The sequence below is a fragment of the Delphinapterus leucas genome, chromosome 11, assembly GCF_059928025.1.
Source record: "Delphinapterus leucas isolate spDelLeu-1000000601 "Yukka" chromosome 11, BTC_Dleu_Yukka2, whole genome shotgun sequence".
NCBI lineage: Eukaryota > Metazoa > Chordata > Mammalia > Artiodactyla > Monodontidae > Delphinapterus > Delphinapterus leucas.
In genome coordinates, this window is record NC_143139.1 from 84944473 (window position 1) to 84968776 (window position 24304).

The 24304-nt window shown below is 43.2% G+C and overlaps 2 protein-coding genes across 9 annotated transcripts in view; both read left to right on the plus strand.

The window, feature by feature from the left end:
- Window positions 1–24304, plus strand: part of TXNRD1 (thioredoxin reductase 1) — an 88179-nt gene that overhangs the window by 12795 nt on the left and 51080 nt on the right. For 2 of the 7 annotated variants that reach the window (XM_022600009.3, XM_089921196.1), the window contains exon 1: window positions 6645–6748. The exons of 3 other annotated variants lie outside the window; for them this stretch is intronic. The gene's annotated coding sequence lies outside the window, so the exon portion shown is untranslated. Of the gene's footprint in view, window positions 1–5180; window positions 5283–5328; window positions 5442–6644; window positions 6749–24304 lie in introns of those variants that run through there. 2 more of the 7 variants (XM_089921193.1, XM_089921194.1) reach the window with 2 other exon arrangements.
- EID3 (EP300 interacting inhibitor of differentiation 3) lies at window positions 5202–23757 on the plus strand. Of its 2 annotated transcripts, none has more exons than XM_089921204.1 (2): window positions 5202–5282; window positions 8481–23757. In XM_089921204.1, the coding sequence occupies exon 2, from the start codon at window positions 16625–16627 to the stop codon at window positions 17729–17731; it is 1107 nt and encodes a 368-aa protein (XP_089777330.1). In that variant the 5' UTR covers window positions 5202–5282; window positions 8481–16624; the 3' UTR covers window positions 17732–23757. The 2 variants fall into 2 exon arrangements, with proteins under 2 accessions (XP_089777330.1, XP_089777331.1); XM_089921205.1 differs by lacking the exon at window positions 5202–5282 and adding an exon at window positions 6681–6748.

Consider the following 24304-nt stretch of genomic DNA (forward strand, 5'->3'; position numbering starts at 1 on the left):
CACATTAAGAATGAAATCCAAATTTCTGACTATGGCCTTTGGGATCTGACCCCTGGCTACTCCTCTGACCTCACTACCTACCACTTTCTTCCTCACTCACTGAGCTGTAGACACATTGGTTCCCTTGCAGATCCGTGGACAAATCGGGCAGGCTCCCAGCTTAGGGAGCTGTTTCCTGTTTCCTCTGCTTAGAAAGATTTCCCCCTCTTAAGTCTTGCTCCTTCATCTCACTCTGGTCTCTGCTCGAGTGCCATATACTTAGATCTTTCCTGACCTCCCTACCCTACTTTATTCTCAGGGTACAAAGAATCCTTTCCAAAAAAATTTTTTTTCCCCCTGTGAGGGGAGAAATGATGTTGGGTGGTAACTACTGGAATTGGGCATATGGGATCTTGGGAGACTTTAAAAAATGGGAACATTACAGTGTGCTTGTATGATGATGGGAATGATCAGGTAGAGAACAAGAAACTGATGATGCCAGAGAGGGAGGCTAATGGGAGGAGTGAAGTTATGGAAGGCTGAGAAGTCAAGAAAAGATGAAAATGCGCACACAAGTGGAGAGGCTGGCCTTCATTAAATCAAGAGCGAAGGTGGGGAATATGGCAGCTTGGTGGTTGAGATGGAAGTTGGTGGGACTTTGGGACTTTCCTGGACAATCCAGTGATTAAGACTCCTTGATCCCAATACAGGGGGCACAGGTTTGTCCCTGGTGGGGGAACTAAGATCCTGCATGCCGTATGGCACAGCCGAAAAAAAAGGGAAATAGGTGGGAGTTCTGTCTGGTTGATTCTCTTTTCTTAAAGTAGAAAGCAGGTCATGAGCCAATGGCAAGGAGTAGGTGTTGTCGACTTAAAGAAAAACACACAACATAGAAGTTGTGAGTTTAAGTTTTATTCAGGGTCTTATTGAGGACTATAGCCCAGAGACAGCACTCAGTTAGCTCTGAGGAGTTGCTCCAAAGAAGTAGGGGAGAGACCCGTTTATATATGATTTTTTTTTTTTTTGGCTAGGAAATACACACTGTCAAGTATACATCTTGGTAAAAGATTACTGCTAATCACAAAGAACAGATATCTCAAGTTTAAGTACTTAGCTAAATATGAGAAGATGCAAGAATCTGGGGTCATTGAAATTCTTCCTGAGATATGCATCTAGCTACTTAAGGGCCTGTTTATCTAAAGCAGGAGTGCTTCATCCTGTTTCCATCCTGAATTCCTCTCAGGTTGGTGGGCAACTGAATTGGGTTCCGACTTAACCCTTGTAGAACTGGGTGGTGAGTGTTGGCGAGGGGGAAATTTCCCAGTCTACCCCTCTTGAGTTCTTATAGCTGGACCAATAATAAAATTGACACAAGAGGGCTTCCCTGGTGGCGCAGTGGTTGAGAGTCCGCCTGCCGATGCAGGGGACATGGGTTCGTGCCCCGGTCTGGGAAGATCCCACATGCCGCGGAGCGGCTAGGCCCGTGAGCCATGGCCGCTGAGCCTGCGCGTCCGGAGCCTGTGCTCCGCAACGGGAGAGGCCACAACAGTGAGAGGCCCGTGTAGTGCAAAAAAAAAAAAAAATTGACACATTAACAGGAGAAAGAGAAACAAATTTTAATTCATGCACATGGAGATCCCATAGAAATGGTACCCAAGAAGTGGCCAAAGCAGGCAGCTTTTATACTTTTTTAGACAAAGAAACAATACATTTGTGAGGAATTGACAGGACAAAGAAACTTAGGTTTTGGGTGCCCAACTAGTGACGATTATCAGCAGAGTTTGGGCTTGGGGTAGTATATTAAAGAAGTAATGAGTTTGTTTATATAGGCTTCCTGGCCCCAAATTCCCTATCTTTTGCGTTAAGGGTGTCCTTCTACCTCTAGATGCAAGGAGTGCACATTTCACGTGAATGACTTATTTCCTATTTTCAGTGAGACAGAAAGGAGGGTCAGAGTGTCCCTCTTGCGTTGGCTGTTTCTTTTTTTTAATTTATTTATTTAATTTATTTTTATTTTTGGCTATGTTTGGTCTTCGTTGCTGTACATGGGCTTTCTCTACTTTCGGCGAGCGGGGGCTACTCTTCTTTGCGGTGTGCAGGCTTCTCCTTGCGGTGGCTTCTCTTGCTGAGGAGCACAGGCTCTAGGGGCGCAGGCTTCAGTAGTTGTGGCTTGCGGGCTCTAGAGCACAGGCTCAGTAGTTGTGGCGCACGGGCTTAAGTCGCTCTGCAGCATGTGGGATCTTCCTGGACCAGGGCTCGAACCTGTGTCCCCTGCATTGGCAGGCAGATTCTTCACCACTGCACCACCGGGGAAGCCCTAAAGTGAAATTACTTTTAATTTCTGTGTTTTCTCCAGCAGTGTTTTCTGGTTAAGTAGGGTACAGAATATGTGGACATCTAGGTTTAACAAGGGTGGCCGTTGCGAAGTCAGTACAATTGAGGAGTTTGGATTTTATTTAGAGGTTCCTAGAGAACTACTGGAGGATTGCACAGAGATCTGGGTGTCAGAAAGGTGGTTCTAGCTCAGTGTGTATGTGTGAGAAAGACTTATTGAGGAATGGTAGTTTAGTGCAAGAGGACCCTTGATTGAACACCTTCATAGACCTGTTAATAGTGTCCTTAGATGACAGCTCAGGAACAGAGGGTCTTTTCCAGCATTTTCTGCATACTTACAATATATAACAGGTTCTGGGAGGGCATGATAAATCAAGCAAGGTTTTGCCTTCTCAAAACTCTCTTGGCTTTAGATGATTTGTAATTATTTTTAGGTGTTTGGGGACACAGAAGAGGGAAGGAGTGATAAACACAGGGTAGAAATCAGGCAAGCCCTCCCACAGGAGATGACATTTCAGATGAGCTTTGAGGGAGTAGGCCCTTAGGGAGGGAAGATAATTTTAGGCAGGAGGAATAACATGAACCCAGTCAAGAGATGCAAGATGTACCACTAGAACAAATGCTGCATGATGAGAAATGAGGGAGGGGGGAGTGAGTGCCAGTGAGCGGCTCTTCTTCCATTGACCAGCAACTAAATAGAACTAAGGCGTTCTGTTTCCTGACAAGGGTAAGGCATCTGGGCCCTGAACTGTAGCAAGAATGGTTTGAAAGGAAAGTGAAGCTTTTTTTAACGGTGATATTTTTTTTTAACTTAAAAAATAACTACATGGAGCTGCTCTTGGAATTTGTGCTATAATCTGCTCACTTAAGAACAGTTTGAAGTTAAAATGCCTTATCTAGCCTTTTCTGGAATGCCATTAGAAAATGTTAACTATGGTAACTTGGACCTGTCTGTCCCAGAAGGCTCTTAGAAGTCAACCCTCATCACTTGCTTTTAGCACATTAAGTTAAATGATTTTAAAGTCCCTCTGTATCCTAAGACATGCTTTTGCAATAAACTGTAGCTTCTATAGATGTTTAAGAATGTGGAGTTATGATGCCAGCTCATGGGTTGTTTTGTGTAGATTAAATGAAAGAAGGCATGTAAACTGGTTAGTACAAAGCTTGGCACAGCAGCTGGGAGTAAATGGTAAGTTCTCTGCCTTAATCCCAGCTGTCTTTCCTTCACATTTTTCATTCTTCGCTTCCTAAGTCATCTTGTTTCCTGAACACCTATGTGCTAGACCCATCTTCTCTTCTAAGGACCCCAGAATCAGGTTAGGCACTCACATAAATAACCACCAAACAGAGTGTCAGTTTAGCATCTTGTAGGGGAACAAAACTTTCCACCCCCAAATGTGTCTCTTTGGTTTGAGGATGATTTGGGGCTGATTATTTTTAAGAAACAAAACTTCAGGAAGAACTTTCTACCTTCTGCCCTTAACCACCTAAAGGGCCTATTCAGGAAGAACAACTATCACCATAGAAAACTAAAGTATACCATGAACTAGATGTGGTAGACTAGGGGCACTCAGCAAGGCCTGTTTGATCAAAGTCCTCTCTGGGTCCCATTGTGTCTGCATGACCCAGCAAACATTTGTTTATCAAACATTTGCTCATCTTCATCTTCCTTCCCTTTGAAGTCCCAAACACTTACCCTCTTCTCCTTCTCTGGGAAGGTATACAAGCTTAAGTCGCCTAACTTGTCCTTGGACCTCATATTCTCATCTTGCTCTGCTACGTATGTAATTAAATTTGATTTTCTCCTGTTAATGTGTCTCATGCCAATTTAATTCTTAGACCAGCTAGAAGAACTAGGAGGCTAAAGGGTTTTTTCCCTCCCCCACAATGTGTAGAGTGTGTGTGTGTTTGTGTGTGTACGCGTTCTGAAACTGAGAGGCTGCAACAAGCCTCTGCCTTGCACCTGGGAGGGGACTCAAAAGGAGCAAATTGTGGCTTCACGGAGCCTTTAGAAACCAGCAACCTGAGCGTGTTTCAGTCTGGCAGTATCCAGACAAAGAAGTGGGAAAGACATTCATTTATTTATTTCTTCATCAAATATTCATAGTCACCTGCTAGCACAAGGTGCTGAGTAAGAATATGAGTAAGAGCAGGGAAGTATGAGGGAGTGTGGCTCACTCGGGTAGCTGGCTGCAGGTGCCTGGCATGGCTGGAGTTAAATATACGCAGTTTTCCTTCAACAACATGACGAACCAAAATCTGAGTGGGATAAGGAGGAAGTACTATAAAGTGAAGTTATGTGTTGGTGTAAATTTGTCACTTCTTTTCAGAATTAGGATGGACTAGACTTTTTTTTTTTAAAGCATAATCGCTTCCTTTAGGGAATCGCCAGACTGACTAATCTATTACTTTAGGGCAGTAGGTCCCAAACTGCTGTTCACTAGAATCATCCAGGGAGTTTTAAAAACCTCAGATGGCCAGGTCGCAAGCAATACCAATTACATCAGAATGTCTGCGGGTGGGAGCCAGGCGTCAGTGTTTTTGAAGATCCTCGCATGATTACAATCAGTAGCAAAGTTCGGGAGTCACTGCCCGAGGGCATAGTCCAGTTTTGTTCAATTAAGGCACACTCTTTTGGTTCCGGTTCCAAACATTTCTTAAATTGTTTTTGCTCCTTTCTTGGGTTGGGGGCGCTGTGAGCAGGAAGAGGATGTGCTGTCACCCAATTAGGAGATCCCACTTTGCTAAGCCCATCAGCCTAGTTGCCAGTGCTGCACGAAGAGTGGGTTTTTGCTTTGTCATTCTGACTCTGGCGGTTTGCCCGCCCATTCAGAGGAGGGCGCGGCTTCTCGGAGCTACTGGGAACCCGCAGCCTTTCCTCCTCAGTTTGCTTCAGTCCCGCATTGCACCGGAGCGGCAGGTGCTGGGACGTCGGAAGGAGCGCCTGGTGCCCAAGGACTCGTGTTCGTGTAAGCTTGGGGTTTACTGAAAACGGAGGAAGCCCCAAGCCCCTGGGCTGTGAGCACTCTGGGCCGAGAGCATCCTCCTGCCGGGTGCCTTGTGGATGCAGGGGAAGGGGAGACGTTTGAATGCGTGTCTGAGTAGGGCCGAGGCTTCTCTTAAGTCGGGTAAGCTTGGCGGTGTTCATTGTTTCGCCCGGGTCGGTGAAAGCTTGGCGTGTTGGTAGGTGAGACCGGCCCCCTGTCGGCTGGTGGTTTCCTGTCTCTAGCTCTTCTTTATAGAGACGGTTTGCAGAATATCGGAGAAAATAGTTTTTGTATCATTTCTTAATGCACGAGTCTTGAAATGTAGGTGATAATATGATGAATAGATTGACAGAGGCTTGTCAGCATTAAGCGAGTATAACGATTAAAGGATGCCTTTCGAGGAATTTTCACAGCACTGAATCCTCAGAAATTGTGAGAGATTGGCAAATCACGTGTGTCTCCTTGTGTTCAAGTGGGGAGACCAAGGCTTAGACTCCTGTGACTTTCCCTAGGCTGTTACAGGAGACAACTAAGAGGAACCGTTGCTTATCTCAGTGTATCAGGCAGTGCAGGGTAGGGGTTAAAGGCTACACTGCACTGCCTGGTTTGAATCCTGGCTCTGCTGTTGATGAACTAGCTGCTTGAATTTGGGTAGGGAAGCTTTTCTGTGCCTCAGTTTCCCTATTGGTGAAATGGACCTGATTGGACCTACTTCAACAGGGTAGTTACGAAGATTAAGTATTAACATATGCAAAGCACTACAGAATCGTCAGCTGCTATTATTATTGTTATTGTCAAACAGCTATACTTTGGGGGCTGGTGTGGCTTTTGTCTCATGAATGGACCTGATGTCAGTATAGCTAGAGTCTATTTTTAATTCTCACTGACTCATTCTCTACCTGAGTTCGCCCGTTTGTAAAATTGGACCAGTTGCACCAAGCATGTCATTTAGGGTGTTGCTGTATTATTTCAAGGTTCTCTAATAAAAGCACCCCAAGTGGGCAGTGTTCTTAATTTTGTCTCGAGGTTTCAAATTTCAGAGAAACTTTGGAAGTTGGTTTTTTGGCATTCTGTGTATACGATGCAGAGTTCAAAGGAAGATTAAGTAGGGAGGTGTTAGTTGCCCTCGAGGCCATGTTTCCAGCCCGCGTGTAGGTGCGCCGGTCCGGGACCCGAGCTGGTGGCCGGCCTTAGTCAAGGTCAGGGCCGGGGCTGGGGCCTGGGCTGTCGCCCGGGCGAGTGCAGTTTGGACGCGGAAGCCCCGCCCCCGCCGCGCACTTCCCGCCACGGCCCCGGGCGGAAAGACTGACCGGATCCGCTCTGCTTTTGCGCCCCAGAGAACGGGCGGGGGCCTCGAGGGAGCGCTCTGCGAACTGACCTTGAAAACCGACGTACCCGTTGTGTTTGTGAAACGGAGAAAGCTAGGCGGCCATGGTCCAACCCTGAAGGTAGGTGGGGGACCTTAACGTCTCTTTTGCCGCCTGAACTGCAAACGAGCTCATCGATCCGGCCGTGGTCTCAAAGCCAGGGTGATTGTGAGCGAACCTCCAAACGGAGCACATCCTTAGAAAACGACAAAGAAACGTGGGGGCCAGCTCACGTGTTAATCGATGTGGATGAGACACACATTTCAGAAGTGGGAAGCTTGGAAAGGCAGACGGCCTATTTTCATCTTTTAAATAGGTTTTTTAAAGTGTCCTTTTTCTTTCCTTCCCCGTAAATCCAAATAACAAAATTTTTTAGCAGCAGTGTAAACTGCTGAAAGTGAGTCGTTTAGAGAAGTACTGAGAAAAGTGGGGCAGGAAATGCTTTATCTTTGTCCGTCCCTATCGTCATCTCTTTTCTAGCCCAGAGTTAACAACTGGGTAGAGGGAAAGAAGAGAAAGAAATCTTTCCTTTGGGTGGTGGTGAGTGTGGTGGCGGTCCTCCCTTAGGACCATCCACTGAGGGGTGGATGGGTCATGGCCTGCCATACAGGCAAGATGCTGGGAGGCTGGATGGGTCATGGCCTGCCATACAGGCAAGATGCTGGGAGGTTGGGTGCACATTTAGGGGGAGATATGCAACGTGGAAGACCAGGTTAGAAAGCCTTAGAATCCCATCACCTTGATATAGCTTTAACTTTTGCTGATTTTTTTGTCCTCCTTGTCTGTATCAATGTAATGTTTAAGAAATGCATCTTATACTTGAACATTGCCTTCTTAGAAGTAAGCCTGAGGCCTCAGTTAAATGTAACAATGTATTTAGATGTGTGTGTGTTTAGGAAGGTTATAACAATTTGTATTTTAATTTACTACCTTTTCTTTTAAAAGAATCTTATTTATTACCTTTTTGAAGAATGGGTATAAGAAGTGGAGATAGACTTCAAAGACAAATAGTAAACTAATGGAAAATAATTAATGGAGATTAAGACTTTTAGCTTGGTATAAAATACACTGTGTTACTCAAGACCTTTAGTTTGCAAGTAAAATGAGACAAAGTCCTGTTAATATTCTTTCCTGTCTGATCTTTTCTCTGCCTATGTCATAAATTTGTACTTAAAAAGCTGTATAGGCATTTGATCTTTATATAAATTCTACACATGGTCCTAGTTTTAACACCAGTGGGAGTAAAAAGTAAAATCACTTTTTTATAAGCTTTGCACCCACTTTATTGGTAAGATCTGATGTTCTCAATTCTATATGATCATAGTTAATTTCAGACACTTAGTGAGGTGCGATGCCATGCATGAAAAGCCTACCACCAAGTTATAATTAAATTTTAAAAAATGAACATCTCTTTTAAGTAAACTTACCACTCTCCTTTGTATCATTTGATATATTTTTGGTTTTTAATAAGTACTAAGATATGGAAGAAGACACAACAAGGTAAGGCTACTGCTTTGAAATGTTTGTGAATTTCTAGATAATTGTTGCCCACATTTGGAACTAAATGGTAGGTCTTCAAATTCTTTAGGGAACATTGGGTTTGAGTGGAGAAAGGCATTTATTTAGTGGAGAGTTGAGTGCTTATAGAATTAGTGTTATAATCCTGAAGTCCACACCTTAAAAAAGGTTAAGATTTCCTGCTTTAGTTGCAACCTAAATAATGGAGAGGGAGGGAGCTCGTTAAAACATGTGCTTTTCTTTTCTCCTCTTAATATTGTTTCTTCCTTTGTCTTCCTTTCTCCTCAATAAATAGCAGCAGCAGCAAAACCTACCTTGTTTTCACAGTGTACCATGGAAGACCAGGGAGTACAGCCCTACTACAAGGAGCTGATAAATTCAGATGACTACCTACAGGATGAAGGCTTTAGTGCCTTTCAAAAAACTGTAGACTATGGACCACCTGCACCACCCCTGGAGTGCTTGTTAAACACACATGCTTGGGCTTTACCTGAGATCTTGTTCATTGAACCCTCTGGAAGGGGCTAGGTTCTGCCTTTAAATTTATTTTAAACAAGCCTCCTCAGGTAATTCTTATGATAAATATCACGTTTGAGACTTACTTTAATGTATAAGGTAGTTTGGTCACGATTAGTTGCTAAATAATTAGAATCGAGGAAAACCAAACAAAAGATTACTATTTAATACCTAAAAGGTGTTAGTTAGAAGATGGCAAATAGTAACTCAACAGGCAAGTAACACTTTCTACCTGAATAGAAAAATGAGGAACTGTGCTATCTGTGGTCAGGGCTTGTATGTCCACGTGTGAAATTAGCACTAGCTAGCTACTAAATTCTAAGAACTATGAATATAGTTCCTGTTGCACGAAGACATATGGCTTTCATAAACATTTTAGTTCTTAAGAGCAAGCTTGCAAATTTTCCTACAGGGACTCTTTCTTATATGTAAATCAGTGTCTCCAGGATTCCAGAGTTTTGAAACCACTCATATAAAATGAATGCCTGTCGGTGGTATTGAGAGGTAAAGCAAAGTGAGTGAAAAAGTGCTTATTGGAATACAAAGTGCCAGACATAGTTAAGACTTCAGTAGTTTGAGATAATAATCTTGGGAGATTAAGACTAAAACTTGCAACATGGGACTTAATTTCTTCCAAGATGGACACAAAGTGGTGCATGATTAACATCCAAGGGAATTATGGAGCCAGTGTGGGAGGAGCTCAGAGGTGATGGTGTTGTGGTCAGGCTGGGAGCCCCCCACGTTCTGTGCCTGGGGTAGGCACTGAAACAGGCAGGTCTCCTTTCAAGCCTAACTTCTAAAAGTTACCAGAAACCAGACTCCTAACTGAATAGATATCGGGAAATGAATGGTAATTTAATAACTCTGACCATTCCCTTTCTTTCTTAATACTCTACCAAAATGGGCAGAAAACTTGATTCTCTTCTCAGATCATAATCCCTTCCGGGGAGATTAGTAGTGTATGTGCTTTTTGGCCTAGTTAAGGTTGAGGCCTAAGGAGAATTGAAGGACTGCTTTGACTCTGGTTTATTTAAGAAGGTAAGAGTAAGGACTAACTGTTTACAAGAGGCATGGATTGTTAGTACAATAAATTTGTTTGGTGCTTATTATATAGTAAAATTTTTACTAGCTGTGAATGCATGGTGAGACCCAGTGCCTTCTCCCACTTTAACCAGGTGACAGCACAAGCCTCCTCTTTGCTGTCTGTCAGTCCTTGTACAATGGTGTCACTCTTCTGGTCCAGGCTTTGGATTTCCTCTCACCTTTCCTGTCTGTTCATTTACCAGGGCCTGATGGTTTCCCACACAGGTGCCTACTTCTTCTATTAACTTTTTACCCAGGCTACTTCAGGTACTGTTGCCTCCTACCTAAATGGTCTCTAATTGGCTGCCCACTTCTGATCTCCCTGTCCTTGCAGTCCATCTGCTGCAGAACCATCTTCCTGATTGCATCTTTGCTGCCCCCAGATCTGCATCCAGAATGAGTATATATTTCTTAACTTGGTTTTCTGTGTCCTCCAGGGTCTGGCCCCAACCTGCTTTTCTGGTGATCTCGTGCTCTGACCCCGTTTACCTCTACTGGAAGCTCGTGGGAATACTGTTGGAGCTGTGGTCCCTAAAATTTCCCTCCTTTGTTCTGTTCTTCATTTTCTTTCCTGACTTTTCTTCCTGCTCAGACCCACTTTTCCAACTGCCTACCTGTGTCAGAGTACAAGGCCAGATTTGCCTGTTTCTCCCTCCTCCGCTCCCGCAGCACTCCCGCAAATCCCTGTCCCTGGGAAAGGAGTCGTCCTGCCAATATCAGAAGTGAAGAGTTAGACTTATTCCTTGTGCCTGGGATTCTAGATCTGCCTTAGAGCTCATCAGATATTTAAATGAATGTCTGTCAGTGATAGCAGCTACCATTTATTGAACGTCTGCTGTGTGCTAGCCCCTAAATGCTGTGGTACCTAGTTGACTGAAATCCTCCCAGGAGTAGTCCTGTGAAGGAGGTGGTGTGATCCAGTTTTACAGATGAGCAAATGGAGGCCCTCAGAACTTAAGGAGTATGCCCAGATGACACAGCTAGTAAAGCAGCAGAGCCAGGATGGAGCGCAGGCCTGTCTGTAAAGTTCACTCTGGTGTTCTCACACTTCTGGCACTTGGCTCTGTGTTATCGCTATTGGGATGCGTGCCTGATCTCCCTGGTGTGATTGTGTGCTCATGATTCATGGCTGAGCCCATGCAAATCTTGGTATTCCTAGCATAGCTCTGGCACATTGGCGTTTGTGCATAGCATGCTTGCTGAGTGAAACTGCATTCCTCTGTGCCTGCTAAATTATACTCACCTTTAGGATGAAAATGGTTTATCTTTGTATCTTCCATGTGTTATTTTAACACCTAGTATGCACTCAGCAAATACCTGTGGAATGAATGGTTGATGGTAGGGCCAGAGGACTGACTTCAGTGAGGGATTTAGCTACAAGGTGTCTGATTTGGTGAAAGTGGACTGTCTCTGTTAGCGATTAAGCCCTAAGTATAATAGTTCAGGAGAGGTTCTAGGCAGCATATAAAGCAGTTCAGACTTTTAAAAGAGCTGTATGATAGCGGCATTGTCCATCTTCAGTTTATGTAGCTGTGTCCAGGTCAGTTGAGAAGAAAGTCACGTTATGTCTATTTAGCTACTGTTTACTGAGTCCCTGTGTTCTCGATGTTGAGCTAGGCTCTGTCTTTGTTATCTCTAACTCAAGTCTGTAGGGCAATGTATATATTTTAAAATACCTTTGTCAACAGATGTTTGTATATGATTTTTTACAAAGAGTCGTGGCCGCTCTGTATGACAGAGAAGACGTTGGATAGAAGACATTTACAAATGAGGAAACTCAAACTCCGAAGAAAGCACTACTTTTGATTTTAACCCAGAGCTCCAGAGCTGAGTTTTTTCAAGGCTTCCTCCTTTAGAAGCCGAATACCCAGTGCTTTCCTACCCTTAGTCTATCAGAATGATGCTCCTGATCATTGCTGACTTCTGAGGTGTCCCAAGAGAGTTGGTAATGGCTCTTACAACGGGAAGGGCTCTCTATTCTCATCTCACACCCTTGTTTATGTTACTTCTTCAGGCTTGGCAAGTCAGCCAGCACTTGGTTTTCTGAAGTGTCAGTTAAATATATGACTTTCAACCACAGAGCAAGGGCGGAGGTTTTATATACTCTAAAGTATTTCAGTGGCAGGTCCAAACTATTTTGTGGGGCTTGACTGTCATTTTATCTTTTACTTCAACTAACAGCAAAGCCTTCTTATTTGAATAGAACAGTTATTCAAAGCCTCTTTTAGATACCAGGTTTTTACAAAGAATCTGCTGAAGTCCAAGGAGCCATTTATGAGAAAAATATACATAAAGAATTGTGCGGGAATTCCGCGGCAGTCCAGTGGTTAGGACTCTGGGCTTGCACTGCAGTGGGCACAGGTTCGATCCCTGGTCGAGGAATTAAGATCTCACATGCCACGTGGCACAGCCAAAAGAAAAAAATTCTATGCCATTTAACTGACATTAGAATTTAAATAAACCCACACTGATTAAATTTAATAAATTTTCCAAAAAGGAATTTTGCATATAATCTCAGACTCTTCATGGCCCTGATTCAGAATTTCTAGTAGAGTGGTTTACCCTTCAAAGTGCTATACACAGTTCCATTAGTTGAAGCCCTAGTAGGTTTTTAAATTTTATTATATGACAAATTTCTTTTCACTGGTATTATTATAGTGAGATATATTTCTCTGTCTTCCTTATGGATATTTAGCCTTTAAAATATTTCTCTGTTCCTAAAACAACATCCCAGGAGTGAAGCTACTGGTTTGTATACACTTTTTTTTTTTTCCTATTTAGTGTCTAATGTTTATTAAACACTTGCTATCTTTGGGATAACTGAAGATTTAAGTACCTGCTCAATAGTTGAAAATATTGTCAGATCTATCACGTAATTCTCATTTGTTCAGTACTTACAGTAACTTTATGATGTGAGCAGTAGTATTCTCATCTTACAAATGAGGAGACTGGAGGCTGACAGGTTAAGCAACCTAAGGTAGTGCTAATAGCTAATAGGTCATGATTGGAACCCAGGTTTGCCTCCTTCCACTGTCCATGGTCTTTTCAGAAACTCATTTAAAAAACACAGATATCTGCCTTGATCATTGGAAAGTTTACCTTTAGTACTGAAAAGCCAAACAAAGCAAAAATATACACACACAAACATAACCTTAAAGGAAATTCAGATGAAAGAGAACATATACCTAACATCCAGCTACTCCAGCAAATCAAGCTAGGCCTTCACCACATCTCTTCACAGCTCAGTATTAAATCAATACCCTGGCAGGATGAGGGGAGAAAAACTGCTGTGAAAGGAGGAACAGAAAAGTGTCAGGAGGTAGCTAACAGCAGGATAAGCATATCTTTTAGAGTGCGGGACTCAAACCTGACTGGTTCTTGGCTTTGGCTCAGAAGTCTCTTAAATATCTGTTGGTTGTAGATTAATCAGGCAGTAAAACCCCACTGGAAAAGATAGTGGGTCCTATGTGACTTCTAAAATTTGACCATAGAGAGACCTATAACCTATAACATTCATCCGTACCGTCATGTTTGTGTTGAACACTAGGGGTTGTGGGAAAGAGCTTAAGAATGCTTGGAATGAATGAATCTGAACTCCTAGCAAAGGGACTGAATAATAATACTGGAGAAAAAAACTGAAGAAAAGAAGAAAGGAAATGGAGGCCCTGTGGAGCCTTTAGCAGCAACTCCTGAAAGAGAAAAAGGGGGAAGAGGGAAGCTAAATTATTTTGGAGGCCAAGTTGTGTGTTAAGGGACCTGAACTAGCTTACTGCAAGAAGAAGGTAGACTTCAGTGATTTCTATGAAGTACTCGCACTTTTTGCCTTCTGTTAAGAGTCACGGAGAAGTTTACTGGTATAACAAATTATGTATTGCTGTGCATTCTTTTTAAGCTGCATTTATATAATTATTACTAGTAATTGGACCTCGGGTTGGAAAATCACCGTTTAGTAACTTAAGGATTCACAAGTGTAGAAATCCCATTCTTCAAATGATCAGGGAAAATCATTAGGTTTGAGATTTTTATTTTGTAGCCACATCTAAACTTTGCAGAGTATAATGCAAGTATGAGTTTCTAAGGATGACCTAAGTTACATGTTACGAAGGTTCTTATGCGCAGGGATCTAGCAGAGAATAAATTCAGCACTGAAAATCACAACTTAGTAATATGATGCTGGTCTTGATGTGTGCTGTTGCTCCGAGCAAGTTGTGTGGGCTGTTATCTCCTGTGACATCCCTATAAGTGATATATCAGTAATACTTTATAAGTAGGTTGGGAGAATTAATTTATTTTTCTAAGGCATTTAAAAATTGTTTGAAGAAAGGCTCTGTATGGAGCAAATTGGTGTCAGTCTGTTTTCCATCCTCTGAGCCAGGAGAAAATAGGCACCTTAGGGTGGGAAGGTTGGCTTATCTTTCGGAGTTCTTTTATAAATCACTTTTAGTGAATTTGAAATGGATATCAGAAGCTCCCAAGAATATGGTTAACTATAAAAGCAAACTGTTTTGGACTTGGAACTATGTGTTTTCATCAAAGATTTAAGACAGGTAAGTATTAGTTTGTAATTGGCCAGACTTGGGGGTAAAATATGGCCCTTTGATGATCCTGGTCCCCAGCTTTGTTTTTCTCTTGCTTTTTCTTCATTTCAGAGAAGAGATAAGGCTGACTTTCTGAAAAGCAGTCAACTTTACTTTTTTTCAAAAATTAATTAATTAATTAATTAATATTTGGCTGCGTTGGGTCTTTGTTGCTGTGCGCAGGCTTTCTCTAGTTGTGGTGAGCAGAGGCTACTCTTTGTTGCGGTGCACAGGCTTCTTGTTGCGGTGGCTTCTCTTGTGGAGCACAGGCTCTAGGCACGTGGGCTCAGTAGTTGTGGCTCGCGGGCTCTAGAGCACAGGCTCAGTAGTTGTGGCGCATGGGCTTAGTTGCTCTGCGGCATGTGGGATCTTCCTGGACTAGGGCTCGAACCCCTGTCCCCTGCATTGGCAGGCAGATTCTTAACCACTGCATGACCAGGGAAGTCCCAACTTATTGTCAGTGTGTAAGATCTATTTCTTCCATTAATCTGTGAAATCTTTTGCTCCAAATACGTTGGCAGTAGGTACCGGAACAAAGGTTTTCATCTACGCTTACACTTTCAAGTGTGCATACTCAAATGCCTCCATGTGAAAATAGCTTTGCTTGGAAGATTTATAACCAAATTCTTGCTTTAGGGAAGCTAACAGTCTAATAGGGCAGGGTAATGTATATGCACAAGTAACAGTACTGCATGCTGTTTTTGAAAAATGCATGTTTCTTTCTGAATTTTACCCCTACTTAAAAAGAATAATGGTGAACGAAGAGTAATGTAACTATTTTGAAGTAAGTTAACATGAGGCTTGGCTGTTCATGTATTTGCAAGAAACTTTATGCTAATGTCAAAGAAAAATGAACCAGTGTAGGGCTTCCCTGGTGGCGCAGTGGTTGTGAGTCCGCCTGCCGATGCAGGGGACACGGGTTCGTGACCCGGTCCGGGAAGATCCCACATGCCGCGGAGCGGCTGGTCCCGTGAGCCATGGCCGCTGAGCCTGCGCGTCCGGAGCCTGTGCTCCACAACGGGAGAGGCCACAACAGTGAGAGGCCTGCGTACCGCAAAAAAAATAAATAAATAAAAATAAAAAAAATAAAAATAAAGAACCAGTGTAGATGCATAGGAAGGAAGGTAGGGCCAATATACTTCTGGTGCCTTGAAACCAGAGCTTCAGATGCAATGTGGTGGTCTCTCTCCCTCTCGTTCCCTCTCTCCTTCCCCTCTTGTGACTGATGAGCTAAGCCCTTTCTCCAGCTGTATGTGATTTCCTAGTGAACTGGGGGGTGTATTTTTCCAACATACATTAGTCATCCGACTTACAGCATTCACATTCATATCCTTACAACAGATTGTGTCTAAAATCTTCACAGATTTCTCACCTTTTAGGGTTCAGATTTACTGTCCACTCGGAGTCTGTGACCCTTACTTTTGGCAAGCCTCCGAACAGCTCTTTGATGGAGACCCTGTCCACTTTATTCTTGTACCCTTGGGTGGCGCAGCACCAGAGATCGCTTGCGTAACGCTGGGGGACGGGGGTGGGGGGGGTGGGAGTGGGGTAGGGTAGTGCACCTTCGCGCATGCGCCAGTCCGGACCCTGGTTTACCCGGTGACCCCGCCCCCCACTGGGGTAGGTTAGAGAGGATTTGGCTTTTGAAGGTTTTGAGGGCCCGCCTAGGTAATTAACACAATTTACATTAGTATAATGAAGACGGAGTTCCAAGCAACCACCTTGCAAATGGACCCTGAGAGTTCAGCCTGTCTGTAATGGAGATACCGCAGGCCACGATCTTTGGCTTTGTGAGCAGTTTATAATTTAGCCAGATTTAGTTTCCCCCCCTAAAAAGTCTTTTAATCACAGAGCGAAAAAGCGCTGCCGCAACATGTGACAGCAAATGTTTTAAAGCACGGGACGTTTGGTCCCCATAATTTTGTCATAAGATTGTCCAAGCGTTTCTTTGAAAGCTAGAGGACACTGCCAGTAAACGCCAAAATAGTAGCTGTCGTTTGAACCGAGCGGTGTTACTCTAGGGTGTGGGTGGGACCCATTCTCGCGCGCCTTCTGCGCCGGCCGGGGGCTTGTTTGCGAACACTGAGGGGTCTGGGCTCCGCGGGGCGGGACCGCTGGGAGGCGGGGCGAGCCGGGCGCGGGGCTGGCGGGACTCCGCTAGTGCGCATGGTCAGGCGTCCTTCTCCGCCCCGGCTGACCCCTTGTTTCCGCCGTTGGCCGAAACACTGCGAAGCCCGTTACCTGAGCGCTACCGGTCGCCGACATGGCTGAGGAAAAAGATTGCCTGAGGGGAGACGTAGAGAAGGGCGAGGAGCCGGTGGTGACCATTACCGGTGGTGCGTACTCTGGGAAGCAGGCGGCGGAGGAGCCGATGAAGGTGGAAGCGGAGGCGGGGGCTGATGCCTGCTCTGACGACCTCAGCTGTGGGGAGGCCGACATCGACCCAAGCCTGCTGGAGCTGGTTGATGAGGAGAAATGCCGGAGTATCCGCAAGCAGTACCGGCAGCTCATCTATAACGTCCAGCAGAACCGTGATGACATAGTGAACACGGCGAGCGAGTCCTTAACCGAGGCTCTCGAAGAAGCCAATGTCCTGTTTGATGCAGTGAGTCGAACGAGAGAAGCGGCCCTCGATGCTCAGTTTCTTGTTTTGGCTTCTGATTTGGGTAAAGAAAAAGCAAAGCAGCTCAACTCTGACATGAGCCTTTTTAATCAGGTGGCATTTTGTGATTTTCTGCTTATATTTGTGGGTCTAAACTGGGTGGAAGATGATGGACATGATGCGCTGAGTGACTGTGATGATAATATAGTTCGATCTTTTTGGGAGACAGTACAAAAGGAAGCAACGTCGTGGATGCTGCAAGCTGAAACATTCCACTTTATATTCGGTTCATTCAAATCAGAGCCTTCCGCGCGGAAGCCCCGACTTGAGCACCGGAAAAGAGTTCACAGAATGGAAGAAAACGGGGATATGCCTACAAAGCTGAGGAAGCTGGACCTGAGTAGTAATCAAGAAGCGACAGAAAAAGAAGTAGAAAGAATCTTGGGATTGTTGCAAACGTACTTTCAGAAGTATCCTGATACTCCCGTGTCCTATTTTGAGTTTGTGATTGACCCAAACTCTTTCTCTCGTACTGTGGAGAATATATTTTATGTTTCTTTCATTATAAGGGATGGTTTTGCAAGAATAAGGCTTGACCATGACAGGCTGCCAATATTGGAGCCCATTAATATTAACCATGTGGGTGAGGGGAATGATTCCAGTTCCCATTGCAGGAAACAAGGAGTTATATCTTTGAGTTTACAGGACTGGAAAAATATTGTGGCAACGTTTGAAATTTCAGAGGCCATGATCACAAACTCGTACTAAAGATTTTTGTTCTTAGTGTAGGAGACATTTTGTGGCTTTTCTTAAGCATCTCAAAATGGAGAGTAAAATCCAAACAGAAACACATATTGTATCTCTTGTAAAGTGAAAAAGTATTTTCAAGAACATCAGAAATTGTTTCACTGTGCAGTGTATTTTTCTTGGTAGTTTATAAAGTTGTCATGATCTTCTGTTGCTAAAAAAAACTCACTGGCATGTTCATGGGAAAATTATTTTGAATGCTTCTTAAGACTTTAATAATAAAAGTTCTGAATTCCATAAATTAAAAGGTATTTGATAATTTTCCAAAAAAAATTAGTTATGGTGCTCTGTGATACTTACTGCCTTGCTTCCTCTGCTCCAGGGAACCACAGGAGTCCCAAATGGGGCTCTTGACCAGGTTGGGGAGAAGAGTGGGTGGAAAAAATGGTCAAGGAAGACTATCTGTAGGGCAGAGCCTAAGTGACGTTAGTTAATACTGTAAGAAAAAAAAAAATTCAGATGCCATGCTTCATTGCAAAGAAGACTCAGTAAGATTAATGAGTGGGTATCCATATTCGAAATAATTTCTCCTGTGATTGGACTCAACAAAAGTAGACTATCTCTACTGTAGTAGGTGAGCCATCAACTAAATGCTGAAAGGCAAGCAGGAATTGGTCAGAGGTAAGGAAGGTAGTCTCGCAGAGAAATATGGAGGCCAAATACATGGAATTGTGAGAAGTTATGGCTCCAGAGAGACCTGTAAGATTTTTTGGAAGACTACTCCATTTGAATGTTATACTGGGCAAAAATTGGCATACCTCATCTGTTAGTGACCTCAGGAGTAGAAGGTAACCTTTGCCAGATTATTTCAAACACAAAATCTTTTAACATCCAGTTACGTAGTCTTCATGTACTTGCTTCATTTCTTCTCTGGCCCCTAGCTTCCGTTTGTAATTTCTGTGGATACAGAGTGCCCCTCAGAATCAGTGATGTTTCATCATGTTAACAGCTTTGAATATTTGTTCCCAACTCCATTCTGATTTCTTAAGTAGGGCTTTAAATGCCTGGAAACTTCCTGTTTAAACTGAAATATATGATTAATTAATCCAAGTTTTCTTCATTTTCTTCACTTAGCATAAAGCCAGGAAGGTTTTTTAGTGTTGTTGCTTGTAATTGTTTTAAGAATATAAATTACCACCTTATTTGGACGCTACTGCTGAAAATTTGGGTCTTTAAGAAAACAAGTTTTGAAGGTGCAGTGAGCATGCCTATGCTTTCCTTGATCCCTGTAGAAACTAAATCTTTGGTAGCAGGGGGTCTTGCCATTAAATCTTATTTGGCAAGTGGATAAGTATCTGCTTTGCATAGCAGTAATGATAAACTTTCCCACTAAGTCTAAATGTAATACAGGGAAGGGAAATCCAAAGACTAAAATGAATGACTTCGAGATCAAGAGAAGATTGAGATTGAGAGGTTCTTCAGTAATAGTGGAGGTTTTTAGCAAAAAGAGAAATTTCTCATGAAACTGGGCCAATTATTTTCTGAAGTAGTCAGTTTTTCCCCTTTTTTATATGAAGGGATGCTCACCCTTCCCAGTGTCTACCATCCTTTGATCTAGCAATTGTGGAAGCATCATTTGGTCTCTGATCCTCCCTTTAGCATGCCTCAACCAACTGGGTTCCTTAGGTTTTCCAGAGCTTTGCTGTTTGGGGAAAAGATAATGATAGCAAAAAGATCTTGCCTCAGGTCTACTCACCACCAGTTCTCTCTTTAAACGCCAAGTGCCTTTACAGGAGTATTTGAAACTTAGTGATGACTAAAAGCATTAACAGAGAATGTGGAGGTTTGGGAGGAAGGTAATCTTCTGGGTTTCCTCTAAAGTAATAGCTGTTAACATATAAATCAGGTTGACCACTTGTTTCTACTTTTAATTGGTTGTCATGACACATAGATTGCCTCATCACTTGGAAATTAAAGCGATTGTTTATCTTGAAGAAAAAAGGAAAATTGACCAATAGATAATTATAGACATTAGATATGAACCAAGCTGCAAGTCTGCTGGTTTCCCACTAATATAGTTAGAGTGCCTTATATTTCGCAGGTTCCGTAAAATCAGCTGAACTTCAGGAGAATATTATGGAAATCTTTTAAACTAGGATTTTGTTGTTTGACAGAACCACTCTCTGATCAAAGGACCTGGGATCAGATCCTCTGTAACGTTCTAGTTGGAGACTTTGGGCAAATTATTAAACCCGCAAACCTTTAGGTTTTTTATTTGCTAAGTGGGAGTAATTACCTGTTCTCTTAAATTTACAGTAAGGGTAAAATGAGAAAATGTATGTGACAAGTACTTTGAATTAATGGGTGTGGTATAGTGAGAAAAGCAAGAGATTTGTAATCATTTAGACCTGGGTATAATTATTGACTCGTGGGGAAGTTTCTTAATCTCTAAGGGTTTCTTTTTTTTTTTTTTTTTTTTTTAAATTTTCTTTATTTTTGGCTGCGTTGGGTCTTCGTTGCTTCGCACGGGCTTTCTCTTGTGAGCAGGGGCTACGCTTCGTTGCGGTGGCTTCTCTTGTTGCAGAGCACGGGCTCTAGGCGCACGGGCTTCAGTAGTTGTGGCTCGTGGGCTCTAGAGCACAGGCTCACTAGTTGTGGTGCATGGGCTTAGTTGCTCCGCGGCATGTGGGATCTTCCCGGACCAGGGCACGAACCCGTGTCCCCTGCATTGGCAGGCGGATTCTTAACCACTGCGCCACCAGGGAAAGCCCTCTAAGGGTTTCCTTACTGTCATTTCTGAAATGGGAATGGCATGTGATTAAATGGGATGATATATACCAAACATCTAGCCCAAGGTTGGGCTCGCTGTGAGCACTCATGTTGGTCCCTCACTCAGTAGTAGGTCAGCGTCAGAAAGTCCATGCTGCTGCCTCCTTCCATGGTGACATCTCTGTCACGGTTTGTACACTTTGCTTTAAGTCTAGATGTTGTGACTTTCTCATATTCTTGCCTTTGTTGTGGGGAAACCATTACCAAGTGATTAGAATTGGTACTTTGTTAATTCACTCAACAACTGTGCCAGGCACAGCTCTAGGCAGGGGGGCGGGGTGGTGGTGGAAAGTGGTGAACTGAAAATTGTCCGTCTCTCATGGAGTTTATATTCTAATGGCTGTATTAGTTTCCTATTGCTGTTGTAACGAACTACCATTTAGTGGCTTAAAAACAACACAAATTAATTTTCTTACGGTTCTGGAGGTTGGAAGTCTGAAATCGGTTTCTCAGGGTGTCAGCACAGCCGGTTCCTGTTGAGGCTCCGAGGAGAGAAATCTGTTTTGCCTTTTTGGAGGCCACCTGTGTTCCTTGATACACTATTCCTCCATTTTCAAAGCTGCCAGTGCAGCCTCTTTGTCTTCACATTGATTACTGTAATGCAGTCTCCCTCTGCCTCCCTCTTATAAGGATACTTGTGAATAAGTTGGGCCCCGTGGGATAATCCTGGAAAATCTCCCCATCCCCAGATTCTTAAATCACATCTCCAGAAACTCTTTTACAGCTAATGTATTCACAGGATCTTCAGTGTTAGGGGACCATTGTTGAGCCTGTCACAGAGTGGGAGACCACAGTAATTCTGTCAGTGATGACTGCTCTGGAGAAAAACTGCTTGGAGAGTGGCTGAGAGGCTGGGTCAGGGTGGCCCCTGGGAGGAGGCATTGAAATGGCGTCTGTTTGTTGTAAGACATTTGCCAGAATACTCGATACAGAGTGAATGTTAAATATTACTGTGGCTCTAAACATTTTAGGCACACGATAGCTGGTTAACCAGAACCTCCCTGGTCCTCCTAGGAGGAAGGTAGTGTAGCAAGCATCTCTACTTCACTGACTGGGCACAAAGACAGTTCTCCGATTTGTACTCACCTCAGTATTACCGTTTGATAGTTTTCACCCAGCACCACCTGTCAGCATTGATCGAAATTTTCCCTAGGCCAGGAGTTGGCAATGTTTTTTCTGCAAAAAGCCAGGTAGTAAATATTTTGAGCTTTGTGAGCCATATGGCCTCTGTTGAAACTAATCAACTGTGCTCTTGTTGCAAAAACAGGAGCTCTAGACAATATTGAAACAAATGGGTGTGGCTGTTTCCCAATAAAATTTTATTTATTGATACTGAAATTCGGGTTTCTTATAATTTTCATGCATCATTAAGTATTGCTCTTGATTTTTTTTTTCCTTTATCATTTAAAAATGTTAAGAAGAACCATTGTTAGCTCAGGGGGTGTGAAAAAAAAACTACAGGCCTGCTGGGTTTGCCCCTCAGGCTGTAGTTTGCCAGTTCCTGTTATAGGCCTGGGGCCCAGGCTCTTCAGAAAGTCTGTAGCATATAAACCATCATTTAGTTTTCTTTCTTTCGTGGCCCATAATCCTCCAAAGCAGAGGCTTGAGGTATATCGCCTAGTGGGTGCTGCAGCGTGCTGGCAACAGCAGTCAGATTTCAAAGGAAACAAGCAGTCAGCAGTTCGTATCGTTTGTATAGTCACTGCAGACAAGGAACCCAGGCAGGAGAATTTAAGCAGTTTGCCCAGGATCACGTAAGTGACACAGTCAGGTTCAGATTTGGACTAAATCCAAGCTCCTAACCTATAATGCTACACCCCTGGTACTTTTTCAGTGTTTTCCCACAGTTTTATTTTCAGGGATGAGAAAGCTGAACTGAAGCCCAGCCTCTCAGTATACATAACAGAGTAGGAATTAGCACCCAGGTGTTTTAGTCTAAGAATATTTTTGAACATCACATGCATGTGGAGTTGGCACTGGTGATGCAGGAATGAGACAAGATGCTTGTCCTTGTAGAGTTGATGGGATTGTGTGAAGATGCCAGCAGGGGCATCAGAGGAGGATCCAGCCTGCGGGGCACAGTCAAGTAAAGGCTTCCAGCTAAATCTTGAAGGACAGGAAGGCGCGGAACAGTCTTCACTAAGTGCTCTGAGAACCTGTGTTAATACAGTTGCAAGAAACAGGAGAATGTTGTTTGGGAACCTTAGGGAAACAATGGAAGAAACGGGCCTTACGTTGGTGTCTTAGGATGTTGGTAAAAGAGCCTAAAGGAATGCTTTAGAAAGGGTGACATGTTTATGTACATTGAATAAAAATAATAAAACATCATGCAGTTGAAATACTGGATCAGAATTTGATGGGAAGAGGGCATTTCAGGTGAGAGGCGATGCAGGTAAGTGCAGGGGACAACATCTGTAAAACATGCCAGAGCTTTTTGACTTAGCCCCTTGGGCAGGCAGGTTCCCTTTTGTAGGAAAGGGGGAATTAGTGACTGAAGGGATTTTTCCTACCAACCACAGTGCCAATATGCTTTATCTCAGGCTCAGCAGTTGGGGGTGGGGGGTGGTGGGGGGTGGGGGGAATGTTGATTTTACAAAAGGAAAAAACGGACTCCCAAGGATTAGGTGATGAGCCCAAGTCACCTAGCCTTGAGAGTGATAGAGCAAGTATTTTCACCTAGGTCACTTCCACACCAGAGCTCATGTGTAATAGTTAAAAAAACAAAAACCTGTGCCCAAAGGATAGGAGTCATGTTTGGGGGAAAAATAAAGATGACTTACTCAGATTTTAAATAAATCTGAATTGCTTTCAGCATTGTGCTTTTCTGGGGGAGTCTGGAGCACTGTTTTTGCTAGGGGTGGGGTGGAGGAAAGGCATTGAGAGGCAGATGGAAGAATATACAATCTGTAAACCTCACAAACAGCTGCTGGGGGGAGGGGGGGTGTATGTTTACACTGCTGTCCTTGGTTCTCAAAATGTGGTCTTCATTCTGCCCACCCCCTTCAGGAAGTCCTTGAGGTCAGAATTATCTTAATACTAAGGTGCTCTTTGCCTTTTTCACTCATTCTCTTGCAAGTCTACCATGGAGTTTTCCAGAGGCTACATGGCAGGCAGAGTGGTGCAACAGACTGAACACAGAAAAGATAGTCATCACAGAGAATCACAGAGATATAAAATAATGCCACTCTTCTCACTAATTAAAAATGTTTTAATCAGTTGTTTATGTTTAACAATGATGTTTGATATTTAAAATTTAAAGATATTTTAATAACTTAAAGTATTTTAATATTTAAGATATTACATTTTTTTTCTTAGTTTCCAATATACTAAGCGCCACATTAACCAAAGCTCTAAATAATTTAAGGTTCTGAAGGGATCCTGAGACTAAGAGTTTGAGAACTCCCGTTCTTTATCAGCTTCTCTGGTCAGTAGTTACCAATATTTCTAGCAGTCGTAATTGGAGAACGCGGGGCATTTTTCTCTTGTGTCTCCTTACCCCATCTGTGTGCGCCTTCCTTACACTGTGGAGGAGAGAGCTGTCTTATATTGTCTATCTTACTTTTATCTCAGATGGGCAACCACTTCCTTGCAGTTGAATGACAGCAACTTCAGTTTTAAGTTGGATTAAAATTTTAAAGCATCATGTTTAGTTCTGGGGTCAGCTGAATGCCTCAGTTGCCTGTCTTGCTGATTTTACTTTACAGAACTAAAAATGTTCAGGCTCACTGAGAGCTTTCTTGGTAAAATCTGTGTGCCCGGTTGATA